This window comes from Anas platyrhynchos, chromosome 3 (genome assembly GCF_047663525.1).
Source record: "Anas platyrhynchos isolate ZD024472 breed Pekin duck chromosome 3, IASCAAS_PekinDuck_T2T, whole genome shotgun sequence".
Classification (NCBI taxonomy): Eukaryota; Metazoa; Chordata; class Aves; order Anseriformes; family Anatidae; genus Anas; species Anas platyrhynchos.
In genome coordinates, this window is record NC_092589.1 from 119,400,212 (window position 1) to 119,413,316 (window position 13,105).

The 13,105-nt window shown below is 56.2% G+C and overlaps 1 protein-coding gene and 1 long non-coding RNA gene across 8 annotated transcripts in view; one reads left to right on the forward strand and one right to left on the reverse strand.

The window, feature by feature from the left end:
• Positions 1-6: 6 nt before the first annotated feature.
• LOC140002279 (uncharacterized) lies at positions 7-3,955 on the forward strand. The gene is made up of 4 exons (XR_011808647.1): positions 7-1,413; positions 1,594-1,793; positions 1,926-2,029; positions 2,258-3,955. It is a non-coding gene; the product is annotated as an uncharacterized lncRNA (long non-coding RNA).
• Positions 3,956-4,079: 124 nt separating this feature from the next.
• Positions 4,080-13,105, reverse strand: part of OTOF (otoferlin) — a 53,732-nt gene continuing 44,706 nt past the window's right edge. For 3 of the 7 annotated variants that reach the window (XM_027455474.3, XM_038177655.2, XM_038177657.2), the window contains 16 exons: positions 12,811-12,840; positions 12,412-12,564; positions 11,991-12,057; positions 10,870-11,024; positions 10,647-10,781; positions 10,129-10,266; positions 9,763-9,890; positions 9,155-9,325; positions 8,492-8,652; positions 8,024-8,166; positions 7,764-7,852; positions 7,441-7,539; positions 6,593-6,834; positions 5,557-5,735; positions 5,288-5,388; positions 4,080-5,037 (listed from right to left, as the gene is read on the reverse strand). In XM_027455474.3, coding sequence (XP_027311275.3) covers positions 4,857-5,037; positions 5,288-5,388; positions 5,557-5,735; positions 6,593-6,834; positions 7,441-7,539; positions 7,764-7,852; positions 8,024-8,166; positions 8,492-8,652; positions 9,155-9,325; positions 9,763-9,890; positions 10,129-10,266; positions 10,647-10,781; positions 10,870-11,024; positions 11,991-12,057; positions 12,412-12,564; positions 12,811-12,840 — 2,172 coding nt within the window. In that variant the 3' untranslated portion in view covers positions 4,080-4,856. The remainder of the gene's footprint in view (positions 5,038-5,287; positions 5,389-5,556; positions 5,736-6,592; positions 6,835-7,440; positions 7,540-7,763; positions 7,853-8,023; positions 8,167-8,491; positions 8,653-9,154; positions 9,326-9,762; positions 9,891-10,128; positions 10,267-10,646; positions 10,782-10,869; positions 11,025-11,990; positions 12,058-12,411; positions 12,565-12,810; positions 12,841-13,105) is intronic. The other 4 variants (XM_027455476.3, XM_027455475.3, XM_072036606.1 and 1 more) reach the window with 2 other exon arrangements.

Sequence of the window (13,105 nt, forward strand, 5' to 3'; positions counted from 1 at the left end):
GGGGGGGTGTAAGGGGGTAATGGTGGGGTCCTGGGGGTTCTGTTATGGGGTTACGGAGCCACCAAGGTTGGAAGAGGCCTCCAAGGTCTTGTCCAACACCCCCCTGCCACCAGTGTTCCCAGTAAACCACTCCCAGTACCAGTTGAAGACGGGGGTTGAAGAATGGGGGCTTGCTTAAACTCATTAGTGGTGTCTAAATAAAGCAGTCATTAGTATTAAAGACATGAATGGGAGAATGGGGGTCGCTTAATGGCATTAGGGTAGGTGGTGTTGGATGTCTTGGCTTGCTGCTGTGCAAATTAACCAAAATAAAGGGTCTCGGGGCCTCTCACAGAGGACGTTTCCTGACAAAAACGGGGAATATGCCCCAAAAAAACAGCTGAGACTGACCCTGTGGGTTGGGCAGGAGCTGAGGAGCAGCTGAGTGTGTACAAAGGCAGGGGGTCAGCTGGCGGTGATGAAGAGGAGGCATCAACCTTCATCCCCACGGCCCCCTGATGACCACCAGCAGAAGGCATTTTTTTGCTATAAAAGATGTTTTTGCAGTGGGAAATTCCTCTAACCTTGCATATTCAAAAGGGATTGTGCGGCAGAGCAGTGGGGAGTGCGTGAAGCAGATGAGGGGAAGGTCCCCCTGTCCCAAAATAAGGGGGATAGGTAAGAAAAAACAGGATGAGCAGTACAAAAAAAAGGAAAAAAACAAAAATCACGGGCCCTCTGGTCATGAGAGAAGGAAAAAAAAAAAAAGGAAAAGGAGAAATTAGTGATTGGTCAAATAAAATTGTACATGTATGGTATAGAAGGGCATCGAGGAGGTTGTGAACCTGCAGTACTCAGGCAGTGAGAAATGGGGAGAAATCAGGTGTCAGGTAATAGGGGATATAAGGTTAGGATCAACTTTTACTGCTTGCAGGACGCCCGCCGTTAATCACAAATAAAATAGCTTCACTGAAGGTGTGTCTGAAGAAAATTCTTGAGATTTTTCTCACACCCCCAACAGCAAGCGAGTGTGGACAGGAGTTTTATTTGGGAATCCCGTGACTTGAGCTTTCCTGAGCTGCTCCTTCCCCTCCTGTTTCACGCTCCCCCACTCTCATCTGCCTGGATTTGGCTGTGCCCACCCTGGGGCAGCTCCCTTCCCTTCTCAGAAGGGCTTTCTCCTGCCGACCCTCGGCCACCAGACCCTTGGTCGCTCGGATTTGTCCCTGCTGTCCCTGCATGGGAACGCTGAGTGCGGCCCTGGGGCCATGCCACCCATTGTGTGGCAGTGGGGTGGAACTGTTGCATCACAGCTTCGGGGGGCTTCGGGGGGCTCAGTGTCACTTTGCCTTCGTGGTGGTGAGCCAGAGGCTGAGCGAGAAATTAAATTCGTGGCTTAGGAGTGTGGAGCTGGGAGAAGGAGCAAGGAGGCGGGTAGGAGCAGGCAGCATTGCTATGGCCCCAGCCTCCCCTTCCCTTGGGGTCTCACTGGGTTTTTAATCCTCCCAAGGGCTCCTTCCAGCCCTGGTTGATGCTGCTCTGGGAGCGTTGGGATGAGAGAATGAGGAGCCTGATCCTAACCTCTGGTTGTGTTTTGGTGGCTCTGTTACACAGGACAAGGACTGGGCACACACCATTTATCTACGAGGTGCGGTCCCCGTGGTCCGATGTGGGTGCTGGGACAGCTGGCCTTGTGGTTCTTCATCGTCCAGCTGCAGAATCTGATGAAGTTGCTTGGCTTCCACTCGCTTTGGGGCCAAACGGTGTCGGCAGCCATCGTGGTTGCCAAATCCGTGAGGATGATATCGCCAGAGGTAATGAAGCACCCGGTGCCCAAGCCCAAGAGCTGCTCCTGGGCTCCTCAGGGCATCTGCCATGCCCCCAGGGCCTGGGGATGGATCGTGGTGGAAGGGAAATGTTGCTGGATAAGTTTTGTGCACTCACAGGGGACTGCTAAGAGGAGGAGCACGTGGAGGAGCAGGAGGGTGCGGCGAAGAGCCCTGAGGAGGCTCGTGAAGAGGCACGTACGCAGCGGGAGATGCAGAGGGAGGTGGGTGTCATGGAAAGCCGAACGGCTGATGGAGGGCCAGGGTTGATCGAAGCTCACACACAGCACAACCCCTTTGCTCCAAGCCTCTTTTTTGGATGCCCCAAACCCAGGTCCCCGCTCCGTGCCCACCCTGGACCTCTTCAGGGCCTCCCTGATGGGGTTTCCATCTCAAGGGGGTCCAAGGGGAGCCCTGCAGCCCCTCAAAACCACCTCCTTTCTGCCTGGCAGCTTGAGACTGAGGTGGCTGCATGCTGGGCAGCCCCGGCGCTACTGGCTGCGGTCGGCGAGGAGAAGGGGCTGCATCTTCTGTGACCAGCGACATTCCCCCTCCGTGCCGACGGTGGCCGTCTCCATGCCTGCAGGAATGCCGGGAGAGGTGCTGATCAGCTCCCCTTCATCATCACCCCCTGCACCTCACGGGGTGAAACGAATCCGATTTGGTAAATAGTAGGAATGCAAATAAACGGGAGTGGTTCTTCACTGTTTCATGCTCCCTCATTCTCCTCCCCGTAGCCACACAAACATCCCAGTGGGGTGTGCAGGGGCCTGGCTGGGATCCCTGGTACAGTGCAGAGGACAAGGGACCCCTGAGGTGCCCTGGAGTGGTGACAAGCCATCAGCCATGGGGGGCTTCCTGCCTCCTGGGGTGTGCTGCACCCACAAACCCTCAATGGAGGGGTGTTGGGGCAGCTTCCCCAAGGGCTTCACTGCCTCCTGCACCGCTCTTTTGTGTGTGAATGTCCAGATTTTAGGGAAGGACTGGCTTGGGAAGTCCCCACTGCTCTGACAAATGTCCCTTGGGGATTGCAATAGCCTTGAGGAGGGAACACCCCTCCTGCAGTGCCACTGATGCTTTGCCAGCAGCTGCCCAAACCACAGCAGGTCCCTGAAGCTTCCCCCGCAAGGGACTACTGGGGACACAAACCACCAAATCCAGCTGCTGTGGCAGCAACGTGAGAGCTCGGCGGAGAGCTCAGCAGTGAAACCGAGACTTTATTGACAGAGTACAAGAGCAGCGTCCTAAAAACACCCCCGAGAGTCATTCCAGTAGTGGATGAGGGTCTTGCACACTTGAAGCTGGGCATGGTGGGTCTGCAGCAGCTGAGTAAGGCAGAGAGCTGAGAAGAGAGCCCTTCCCTCCCTCCTTTCCCAGTATATACAGCCAGAAATACTCCAACCCCAGTGCATCTGGATGAGCACAAACCAAAGCCATGAGTGAGATGGGCAGGGGGAGGGCATGCAGGGATGGAGGCTGTGGGTCCCTGTGAGCCCCAGGGGTGTCCAGCCAGCACCCGTGCTGGGTTGGTGCCCTGGGAAGATGCTTGTGCCTCTGTACGGGTGAGTTTTGGATGGGGCTCTCCCCACCTTCTGGGTCAGTGATGTGGTGCTGGGAATAAACCACAGCTCGGCTCCCGGTGCTGGCACCGCAGGTTGTGGGGTAAAATGCCACGTGGGGGCACAAAGACAAGAGGGGACAGGGGCAGGCGGGACCAAGCAATGAGGTCTCAGCCTTTACCCCCTGATGCATATGTTAGACGTCTCTCCTGCCATCAAAGCATTATATTCCAAAACCACCTCATCGGTGTGCTGGATAATAATGCACAGCTCAAAACTGGGTGGCCGAGCTAGGCACGCATGGAGGTCACGCAGCCAGAGATGGAGGCGGAGACGCAGAGCCAGCACAGAAGACAGCGGCGTTGGCTGGTCAGGCAGCAGAGGAGGGCTGGTAGGAGCCAGCCCCAGAGGAGGAGCAACTCCAGCAGCACCCAGAGGCACCAGAGCCCCCTCCAGCCCCAGCCATGCTGCCTGTCCTCCCCTCAGCCAGGACAAGATGTCTGCTGAGGTGGCCATGGCGCCTCACAAAATGGCCGCCTTGTTTTCCACACTGGGCCTGCTGCCCTCAGGGAGTACCAGCACTGAAAGTCACAGAATCACAGAATCTCTAGGTTGGAAGAGACCTCAAGATCATCGAGTCCAACCTCTGACCTAACACTAACAGTCCCCACTAAATATACCCTGTCACCAGCAACATGAGAGCTTGGCAGAGAGCTCAGCAGTGAAACCGAGACTTTATTGACAGAGTACAAGAGCAGTGTCCTAAAAACACCCCCGAGAGTCATTCCGGTAGTGGATGAGGGTCTTGCACACTTGAAGCTGAGCATGGTGGGTCTGCAGCAGCTGAGTATGGCAGAGAGCTGAGAAGAGAGCCCTTCCCTCCCTCGTCCCCAGTATACACAGCCAGAAATGCCCCAGCCCCGATGCATCTGGGTGAGCACAAACCAAAGCCATAAAAGATGGCCAAGGGGAGCTCACGTGGTGACAGAGGCTGTGGGTCCCTGTGAGCCCCAGGGGTGTCCAGCCAGCACCCGTGCTGGGTTGGTGGCCCTGGGAAGAGGCTTGTGCTGCTGGACGCCTCCCTGCCTCTGCCAGCGCCCCAAAAAGGGCAGGGCTGGCCCCTTGCACAGCCTAGGGCTCCATTTCTCAATGTCCCTCAAAGAGAATTTGGGGAGCTTCCCGCAATGCAGCCCCAGCTCTTGCTCCGCTTCTTGCTGCAGCAGAGCAGTGGCAAAGGGGTCCAGGACCCCCAGCCTGAGTGCCCCACAGTGGCCAGCTGGTCACTGCTACTAGCCCAGGATGCCCAGCCTCAGGGTCAGAGCCTTCCTCCGGACCCATTTCTTTAGTAATAAAGCCAGAAATGGGATCCGTGGAGAAATGCAGCAGAGGAGGGCCAGCAGCAGTGAGATGTCCCCCGAGGCCGCGGGCAGGAGAAGGGCACGGGGCTGGGGCAGGAGGTGGTGCTGGGCTGGGGGCTGGCTGCCCCCGTGCTTCATGCCCCCAGGAGCTTCTTGACCATGTAGCCTGGCATGCTGTAGAGGAAGAGGGCCACCATGATGAGGAGCAAGAGGGCCAGCACGATTTTGATGATGAGCCACTTGTAGCGGGTACAGATGAGGTATTTGATGGACTTGAGCGGGTTGAGGAACCAGATGAAAGACGTGTCGGGGCGGCTGCCGGGGAAAGAAACGCCTGTTTTCACGGATGCCATGGCCATGGGGAGGGCAGGCAGCATGGCTAGGGATATGGTGGGCAAAGGGAAGCCCTGGGACCCCCTTCCCTGGGCTATTTTGCATCATTTCTACATCCCCTGAGGTGTAACCCTTCTTCACCTCCCCACTATGCCTCCCTCCCTGAGGACCACCCCACAAAAAGATACCCTACAAGCCCAGGTATCTGCTGGGAGAGGGCTTTCCTACTTACTTGGGTTTTTCCAGGGGGTCAGGCTCATTGCGAGCCAGCCCGGCGGGGGATTTCTCTGCCTCCTCTGCAGTCAGGAGGTGTAGTTCAGCCTCGACTTTCCCCTGCATGGAGAGAGATCTGCTGAGCCCAAGGCAATGCTCCCCACCTGCCCCCCTCAAGACATAGGAACAGAGGGGGCCTGAGGGAGCAGAAGAGGCTTTAGGGGGTGTTCTGCAAAGAGCACGATCCCCACGACAGAAAACCACCCCCTTCTCCCTCCCCATCCTTACAGTGACCTCCAGCTCATCGTTCTCATCCCTGGCCACAAAGGGCCACCAGCCTTTCACCCGCTTCTGCTTGAAGATCGAGACCATGGGCAGCTCCGCCTCATTTGTCACCATCTCCAGGCTGCACAGCTTCGACGTCTTGGCTCCCCGGGGGAAGCGGTTCAGGTCCAGCTCGATGGCCCCTGGCAGGAGACGACGGGAAGCAAAGATATTTGCACCCCAAAATGAGAGACCTTGGTTAAAGATGATCCTGGAAGACTTTTCTGGGAACTCAAAAGCTGACATCTTTGCTATGGGGACAGCCTTGGAACAGCAGCAGTGGAAATAAAGGCTCTCATTCTATATGTTCTTGTACCTAAAGGGGTGGGAGAATTCAAGTCGTGGTTTTGCAGTGTAAAATCCTGCTAACATTGCATATTTGAATGTGATCGTGCAGGGGGGAGTATGTTAAGTACAAAAGGGGACAGTGGAAGGTCCTGCCGCCCCAAAATAAGGGGGATAGCTAAGAAAAACAAGATGAGCAGCGCAAAATCAGGAAAAACAAAAATTATGGGGCCTCTAGGCATGAGAGAAGAAGGGAAAAAAAGGAGGAAAAGGAGAAATTAGCAGCAGGTCAAGCAAAATTGTCTATATATGGTATGGGAAGGTGTTGAGTAGGTTGTGAACCTGTAGAACTCAGCCAACAAGGAAACAGGAGGAATCAAGCATCGGGTGATAGGGAATATGAGGTTAGGTTACACTTTTTCTGTGCATTCCTTCTTGCAGGACACCCGCCGTGGCAATCACGAATAAAAATGCTCCTTCCCTGAGATCTGGTGTTGTTGGCTGCAGATTGTTTTATATATAGGGGTTTGTAGGATCTTGGGGCTTGAGGACCAGGGCTGCCCTCCCAGGCTCTGTTCCCATCTTGGTGTCATCTCACCCCACATCCCCCTGCTGAGGGACCCCTGCTGGCCACCCCATTGCCCCAGCTTACCGAGGAAATCATCAGAATCAACGGAACCATCGGCAAAAATCATCGGAAATCATCCCTTCTTACCGAGGAAATCATCGGCCGAGAAATGGTCGGCGTCCCACACCTGCAGGGTGAGCCGGGCCGGGATCTTGTACTCGGTTTCGTCCCAGGAGAACATGGACTCCTTTTTGGAGATGACGATCTTCTCCTCCGCCGCCAGGTAGTCGAAGGGGAAGATGTAACGCCAGTTGAAGTTGCCCTCGCCGGTCAGCGAGTGGTAGTGGACGTCCGTGTCCTGCTTGTCCTCCTGCTGGCCCTTCAGCCACCTGCAGGGCCCGGAGGGGTGACAGGGGTGACGTGCTCTCATGGTGGGGAGAAGAGGGCATGGGGACATCCTGCACGTGCAGCTGGGATGTCTCCAGGCCAGCAAGGCATGGATAAACTGGAAAAACCTGGAGCTATAAGCATTGGGATTGGGTTGCTTGGGGTTGCACACTTGGGGTTGCACTGCAGCAACCTCTCCAAGGGGCAGCATGGGCATGGGGCACAAGGCCCTAGAGGGACCAGTGGGGTTTGAGGGCAAGAAACCCTATAGTCTGACCCCCACTGACTGCAGGTGTCCACAGAATCCCTATTTCACATGTATTTGAGCCCCTCAGAAGGATTTAGGGTCGGCTGCAGTCAGCTTTGGGCTGGGGTTGTCTCTGCTGACCCAGCCTCCAGCAAAGGGACCTGAGGAGCCCAGCGTGGCCAGATAATAACCCACGGCTCCAAGCAGCCAGAGATGGAGGTGGAGAGGCAGAGACAGCACAGAAAACAGCATCAGGGTTGGTGCTCGCTGACCCCGCACCCACAGCTCCCCCAAAACCCACCCTGGGGTCCCCCAGGTTGAAGTAAAGGGGGGTGGCAGGGGCTGGCCGCGCTCTACCTACCCCCGGACAAAAATGTCACTGGATTTCTCGCCCGTGAAGTAATCGTCGTCCTCCAGGATGACCTCGTCTGTGTTCCACACTATCACCCGGAGCTCGTATCTGGCAGGAGGGAGGGAGACGAGGAGGGGAGGCGGTGGGAAAAGGGGCAGGAGAAAGGGGAACCCTCTGGAAGGGGAGGACACCGCCTGGTGCCTCCAGTTTTGGGATGTCTGGTCGGGGTGCCCAGGCAGAGGGCTGGGTTGCGGAGCAGCAGCAGAGCAGGGAGAAGCGGGGCTGCCCCCAAGCTTTGGGTTTTCCCCACAGATTTGGGAGATTTTCCTTACTTCTTTGGTTTCCTGGGGGAAATATCGGTGGCGGGGCCAGGCGCTGGCATATCCATGGGGAACATGTCCACCCACATCTCCAGGCGACCCTGCAGGGTCGGAGAGGTGCAGTCAGCTCCCCGGATCCCTCCTTGCTCCCAGACCCCATAACATCCCCCACCAGCTTCTCTGTGGGGCAGAATGGGGCTCTCCCCATCCCATGCTGTGGTGGATACGGGGCACCCAGGGGACCCAGAGATTTGGGGTTATGCTCTGAGGACCTGCTCGATGCCCGGCTTGTCGGGGTTGAGCAGCGGGCGCGTCTCCACGTGCTCGGGGACCAGCTTGCAGCCTGCCCGTGGGATGTCCTCCCAGTGGCGCAGGACAGTCAGGGCCAAGTGTTCGTCCGTCTGTTTCTTCTGGCCTGCGAGGGCAGAAGGAAAGCAAACAACCCTCTTTCCCTGCCCCAAAAGGATCCCAGCTCTTCCTGGCATCCCAATTGGGCTTGCAGCTTTTGGCCATGCTGCAGACACCTGTGTGAAATGTGTTCATCTGATTCGGGTCAGTATGGAACAATGCTGGGGCTGCATGGGGTGATGGCTGTGACTTTCTGTCTTACATACCCTGTATATAAGGGTATTTGAAGTCCGAGCCATTTATGGGGCCACCAGAGCTGTCTCCAGCCCTGGATGATGAAAAAATGCCCAAAACCCTGCTCCCCCCAGCCCTCACCCCCCCGGGGCTGGTACCGTTTTCATCCTCGATCTCCGTGGGGCCGGTGAAGACCCTGTTGGCCACTTTCACTCTTCCTCCTGGCCCGAAGTGCGGCCCGTCCACCTTGCCCTCTTTGCACAGCTTGGAGAGGATTTGCGAGGGCTTCATGGGGTCACGCCAGACGTTATACCCGTGTCTGCAAACAGGAGCGCAGGGGGGCAGTGAGGTAGTGGCAAGACCTGGAGGAAAAAGCCATTTTGCTCCCCAGCGAGGTAAATGCTCCTGCCATGAAGCATCCAGCATTCACAGGGGAAGCATCTGAGGCTCCAAATCTGAAACCTGAGAGCAGACGAGCTCCCTCTGCACCCCGATCTCTACCCTTTGCTAGCACCTTTCCACCCCGACCCCTTTCCTTTGCGCTACCTCCGACCCCAGTGCACCCCGCTTGGCTTTGAAGCTCCGCTTTGCTCCTTCGCTCCCCCACCTACCCAGCCCCACCAGTGCCCCTCAGCCCCTTCTGGTGCCATCGCCCATCTCTTTCCATCCTCAACCCCAGGAAGAGTAAAGGTACAGCACAGACTTCCCCATCAGCAGCCAACGGAAGAGGGAGATTCCTGCAGGAAACCTAGGCTTGGTGTGGAAGACGAGACAGAGATGGGTCCAGGCAGGAGGGCGGGCAGGGAAAGCTGTGCTCGTACATGGAGTAGGTCTGTGCCACCCCGCACGTGGCTCGGTGCTTGCTGTAGTAGCGGTTCTCCAGGTCGATCTTGGTCTCCCCGATCAGGTCGTCCGTCCCCACCAGGTCCCAGTCGTACACTGCCACCGTCAGCATGGACTCCATGGGGAAGGTGGCCTCGATGTCGAAGGATCTAGGGCAGGGGAAGGCGGATGGAGAGCAAGAGGACACGCTGAGGTACTGGGCTGCTGCTCAAAGCCACCCGGGGGTGAGGTGGCTCTGTCCCTAGGCAGGAGGTCATTGCTTGGTCTGAAAAACCCCAAAATTGAGTTTGTTTCACTGTGGAGCCGGGCAATCCCCTCACTGGAGTTCAGGCCTCACGTTTCCTACAGCAGCTGCTTAATCGTGATCAGATACGGACACCTAAACATCCTTTACTCTTTGACCATGCTCCTGCTGAAGGAGAAATGGCTTAATTGAGGATGTCTACGCTGCTTGCAGTGCGATGAGCCCCATCTTTTGAACCCCAAACAGCTGTGGGATGAACAGGGTGCAGGTCCAAGGGCTCTCAAGCTTGGCTCAGGCTTAGCTCACCCCTTCCGGGTGCAAACAAGGAGTTGGGCAACTCACTTTCCGAAGACAGGGTTCAGCTGCTTGGAGATGTAGTTCTCCTTGTCCTTGATGTCTGTCTTCCCCAGCTTGATGGCGATGTAGGGGTCAGCTTTCCCGTTGATGTCCGCAGGATGCAGATCCGTGGCCTTTTGGGGAGAAAAGAGAGACATCAGCTCCATCCGTGCTGGTGATCAAATCAGGGACGGCCCCAATTTTGGTCCCTGAAACCAGCAGCCCCTTCATAGCCACGTGGCTGAGCTCTTTGTTCCCTCTCAGCCGAATCACTTGGAATAAACTGGTGGGAAGCCCTGCTGCATGCTGGGCCAGTTTGTGGCTTCGAGCTGTGGAAGGGAGCTCGGGATCACCCCCTGCTCTTACGCTCACCCGCACGATGTAGACTCGGACCAGCACGTTGATGGGGTCGTTGCTGGGGATCCCCTGGAACATGCCAAAGGTGGGGTCGTACCCTGCCTCCTTGGTGATATCATTGGGGAGAGGCACTTTGTAGACGCACAGGGAGCCCTGGAGCAAGAGAAGGAGTGCACAGCCTGAGCAGAGCCCTGCTGCCCCGGGAATCGGACCAGCAGGGTGCACGGGCAGGGATTTCCAGGAGGAAAAGTGACATTGGGACAACGAGCCGGGATCCCGTGCTGGGCAGGGGCAGTCCTGGGTCAGAGCATCACTTAAACCCAAGCAGATCATCCCTGTGGATGCTCTGGATGCTCTACCTGGAGCCATCTGATTCCCGGGGCTGCCTTAGGAGGCTTTCCCACCCTGCAAGGTGCTGTGGCTGGGTCAAGGCAAATTGTTTTCTATTTCTATTCCTGCTATAAAACCTTCAGGAGAAAAGCCTGGAGGCAAGGGCTGCCCCGGTCCTGGTCCAGCCCAGCACCCGGACTCACTTTGAACCTCCCCACTATCCTCTCCTCCTCGGTTGCGTTGTCGTCGTTGTCCCCGATCTTCCCACGGAGCAGGTTGAAGGTGTGCAGCCAGTCCTCGAAGTTATCAAACTCTGCTTCCAGCTCTTTGTTGAAGACCTAGAGGATGGAAAAGAGGGGAATTGGGTTAAAAAAAAGGGCTGCAGATAACTGGGACGGGCTCCCATCCTGCTCCTGCCACACGCACCTTCAGCTCGTCGATCTTCTGCTTGTTCTTCTTCTCGGGGAGCTCAGGGGCCGCCTGCTGCTTCTTCTTCTTGTCCTCTTTGGGTGCCTTGGACTTCTCCTTGCTCTTTGCCTGGCCCTTGAAGCCTTTCATGGGAGAGTCATCAAGTTTGATTTCTGAGGCCGAGGGGAAGCAGCGGGGATGGAGGAGATGGAAATGAATTTTGGGGGGGAAGACAGGGAAAGGGGGGGGACTTGATCAAAGTCCTTAAAACAGGAGGAACGTGAAAGCTGACAGCCTGCAGCTCCCAGCCCAGCCCTGGAGCAACTTTTCAAGCTTTTTCCTGTCTTTCCCTGAGCTTGGCCATCGCTGCACAGCATCTCCAGGAGCCCAGGCAATGCCTCGATGGCCTCGATCCTCCAGCTTTTGTAACTGCTGGGCAGCTCAGATGGGGACAGACGGACGGCCACGAGGACACGGTGTGGAAAGGAAAGGAGGAAGGAATGGGAGTGCCAAGGAAATGGATTCTGCTCAGAAGGCAAGACAAAAGTGGTGTGGGATACAAGACACCCCCCCGGCAGCCCTGCCAGGACACAATTTTATGCTTTTAGGGTACAATTTATCCTATTGCAACATGGAACTGAAAATGGGTCAGAGATCTGGCACTGGGCGCTCACATTTTTCTTCTGCCTGTGCTAGGCAGGGAGAGCAGAGCAGGACGCCTCTACGCACAGCTAAAAGCAGCCAGGTTAGAGCAATCCCACACCTTTTATCTGGCTAAAACTTCACCTAAAAAACTGGGGCAAAACAAGAAGTTTTCTTTCTTTAAAGCTTCCTGCAGAATGAGGATGGAAAACCCCATGAAGGAGATCTAAAAGCACCAACTCCTTGGCACGCTCAACGCATCTGCGTGGCCAAAGCAGCACTTCCAGTGACCTAGGAACTGGTGATTGCACAAAAATGCCCTGGGACAGCAGCACGGCTCCCCGCCAGCACCCTGAATTGCTCCACCAAAATCAATCCTGCCTTGGTTTGTATCTGCTGGGAGCGTCTGATGCAGCAGAGGAACTCCAAAAGGGGTGCCCGAGCACCGAGAGGAGCCCCGGTCCTTCCCCTGCTGGCCCTGCTCGCCCTCTGCTCACCTTCTGCAATCTCCATTTCTTCCTTTTCCTCTGCTTCTGCTGCGGCTGCTTCCTGCTGCCGGAGTTGCTGGGGGGGAAAAAAGAAGTGAGCAAGGGGTGGGTGACCACATTGAGGACCCTGTGCTCGCTAGAAGTGACTGCCTGGGGGTCGCAGCTCCGAGCAGCGAGCTGGGGTCTGGCAGTGCTGGAGGGATGAAAGCTGCAGGGTGTAGCCTGGAGCTTCAAAACGAGCTCTGTTTCACACCCCCAGTGCACCCACGGAAGGGGAAGCCTGCTCAGCTCTGCCAGCAGGCAAGCAAGGAAAGCAGCACGGCCCCAAGCCTTTGGAAATTGCTGAGAGAGAGCTGAGACCTTGCCTACAGGAGACAACGACGTTCCCCAGTTCTACCTTACGTGTCTCACCCCCCTGCTCTGCACCCACCTCCTTCATAGTCTCGATTGAAGCAAAATACTTGGACCACCAGTCCAGCATGCTCTCGTCCGGCTCCTCCTCTTCTACTTCCTCGCCTCCTCCTCCTCCTCCTCCTCCTCCTCCTTTCTTCTTCTTTTTCTTTTTCTCCTTCTCTTCCTCGGACTGCAGGGACGAGGGAAGCAAAGACAGAGAAGGAGAGGGGTCAGGTGAAAAGGAAACATCTCCTGATGTGCAGATCTCTACCCTTGCAGCATCCCAATCCCAGGGAACAGTAGGGCTGAGACAAGCCCAGAAATGCTTCCCAATCTGCAGGTCCCTGCCTTGGCACCCTCTGACAGCCACCCAGAAGGGCAAGAAAAGGGGCACGGAGGGTTGGGAGGAGGGAGGAGGAGCAGCTCCATCACTTACCAAGTCCACCTTCACCACCGCCTCGGAGTTCTGCCGCCCGGCGTGGAAGGGAACAGGGAGAGGGAGAGCAGGTTAGCAGCGCAGCCGAGTGCAAGCACACACGGGCACACGGGGAGGTGAATGCTGGTGGGAGACGTTTTTGTCTGATTTGTGTCAGTAGGGAACAGTGCTAGGTGTGATGGGTGTGATTTTCTGTCTTACATACCCTTGTATAACCACAAATCTAAGAAAAACAGAGTGGTTAATGTATATATCTCTTGGATCTTGCAAAGGAATGTTTTAGCAATTTGTGTCA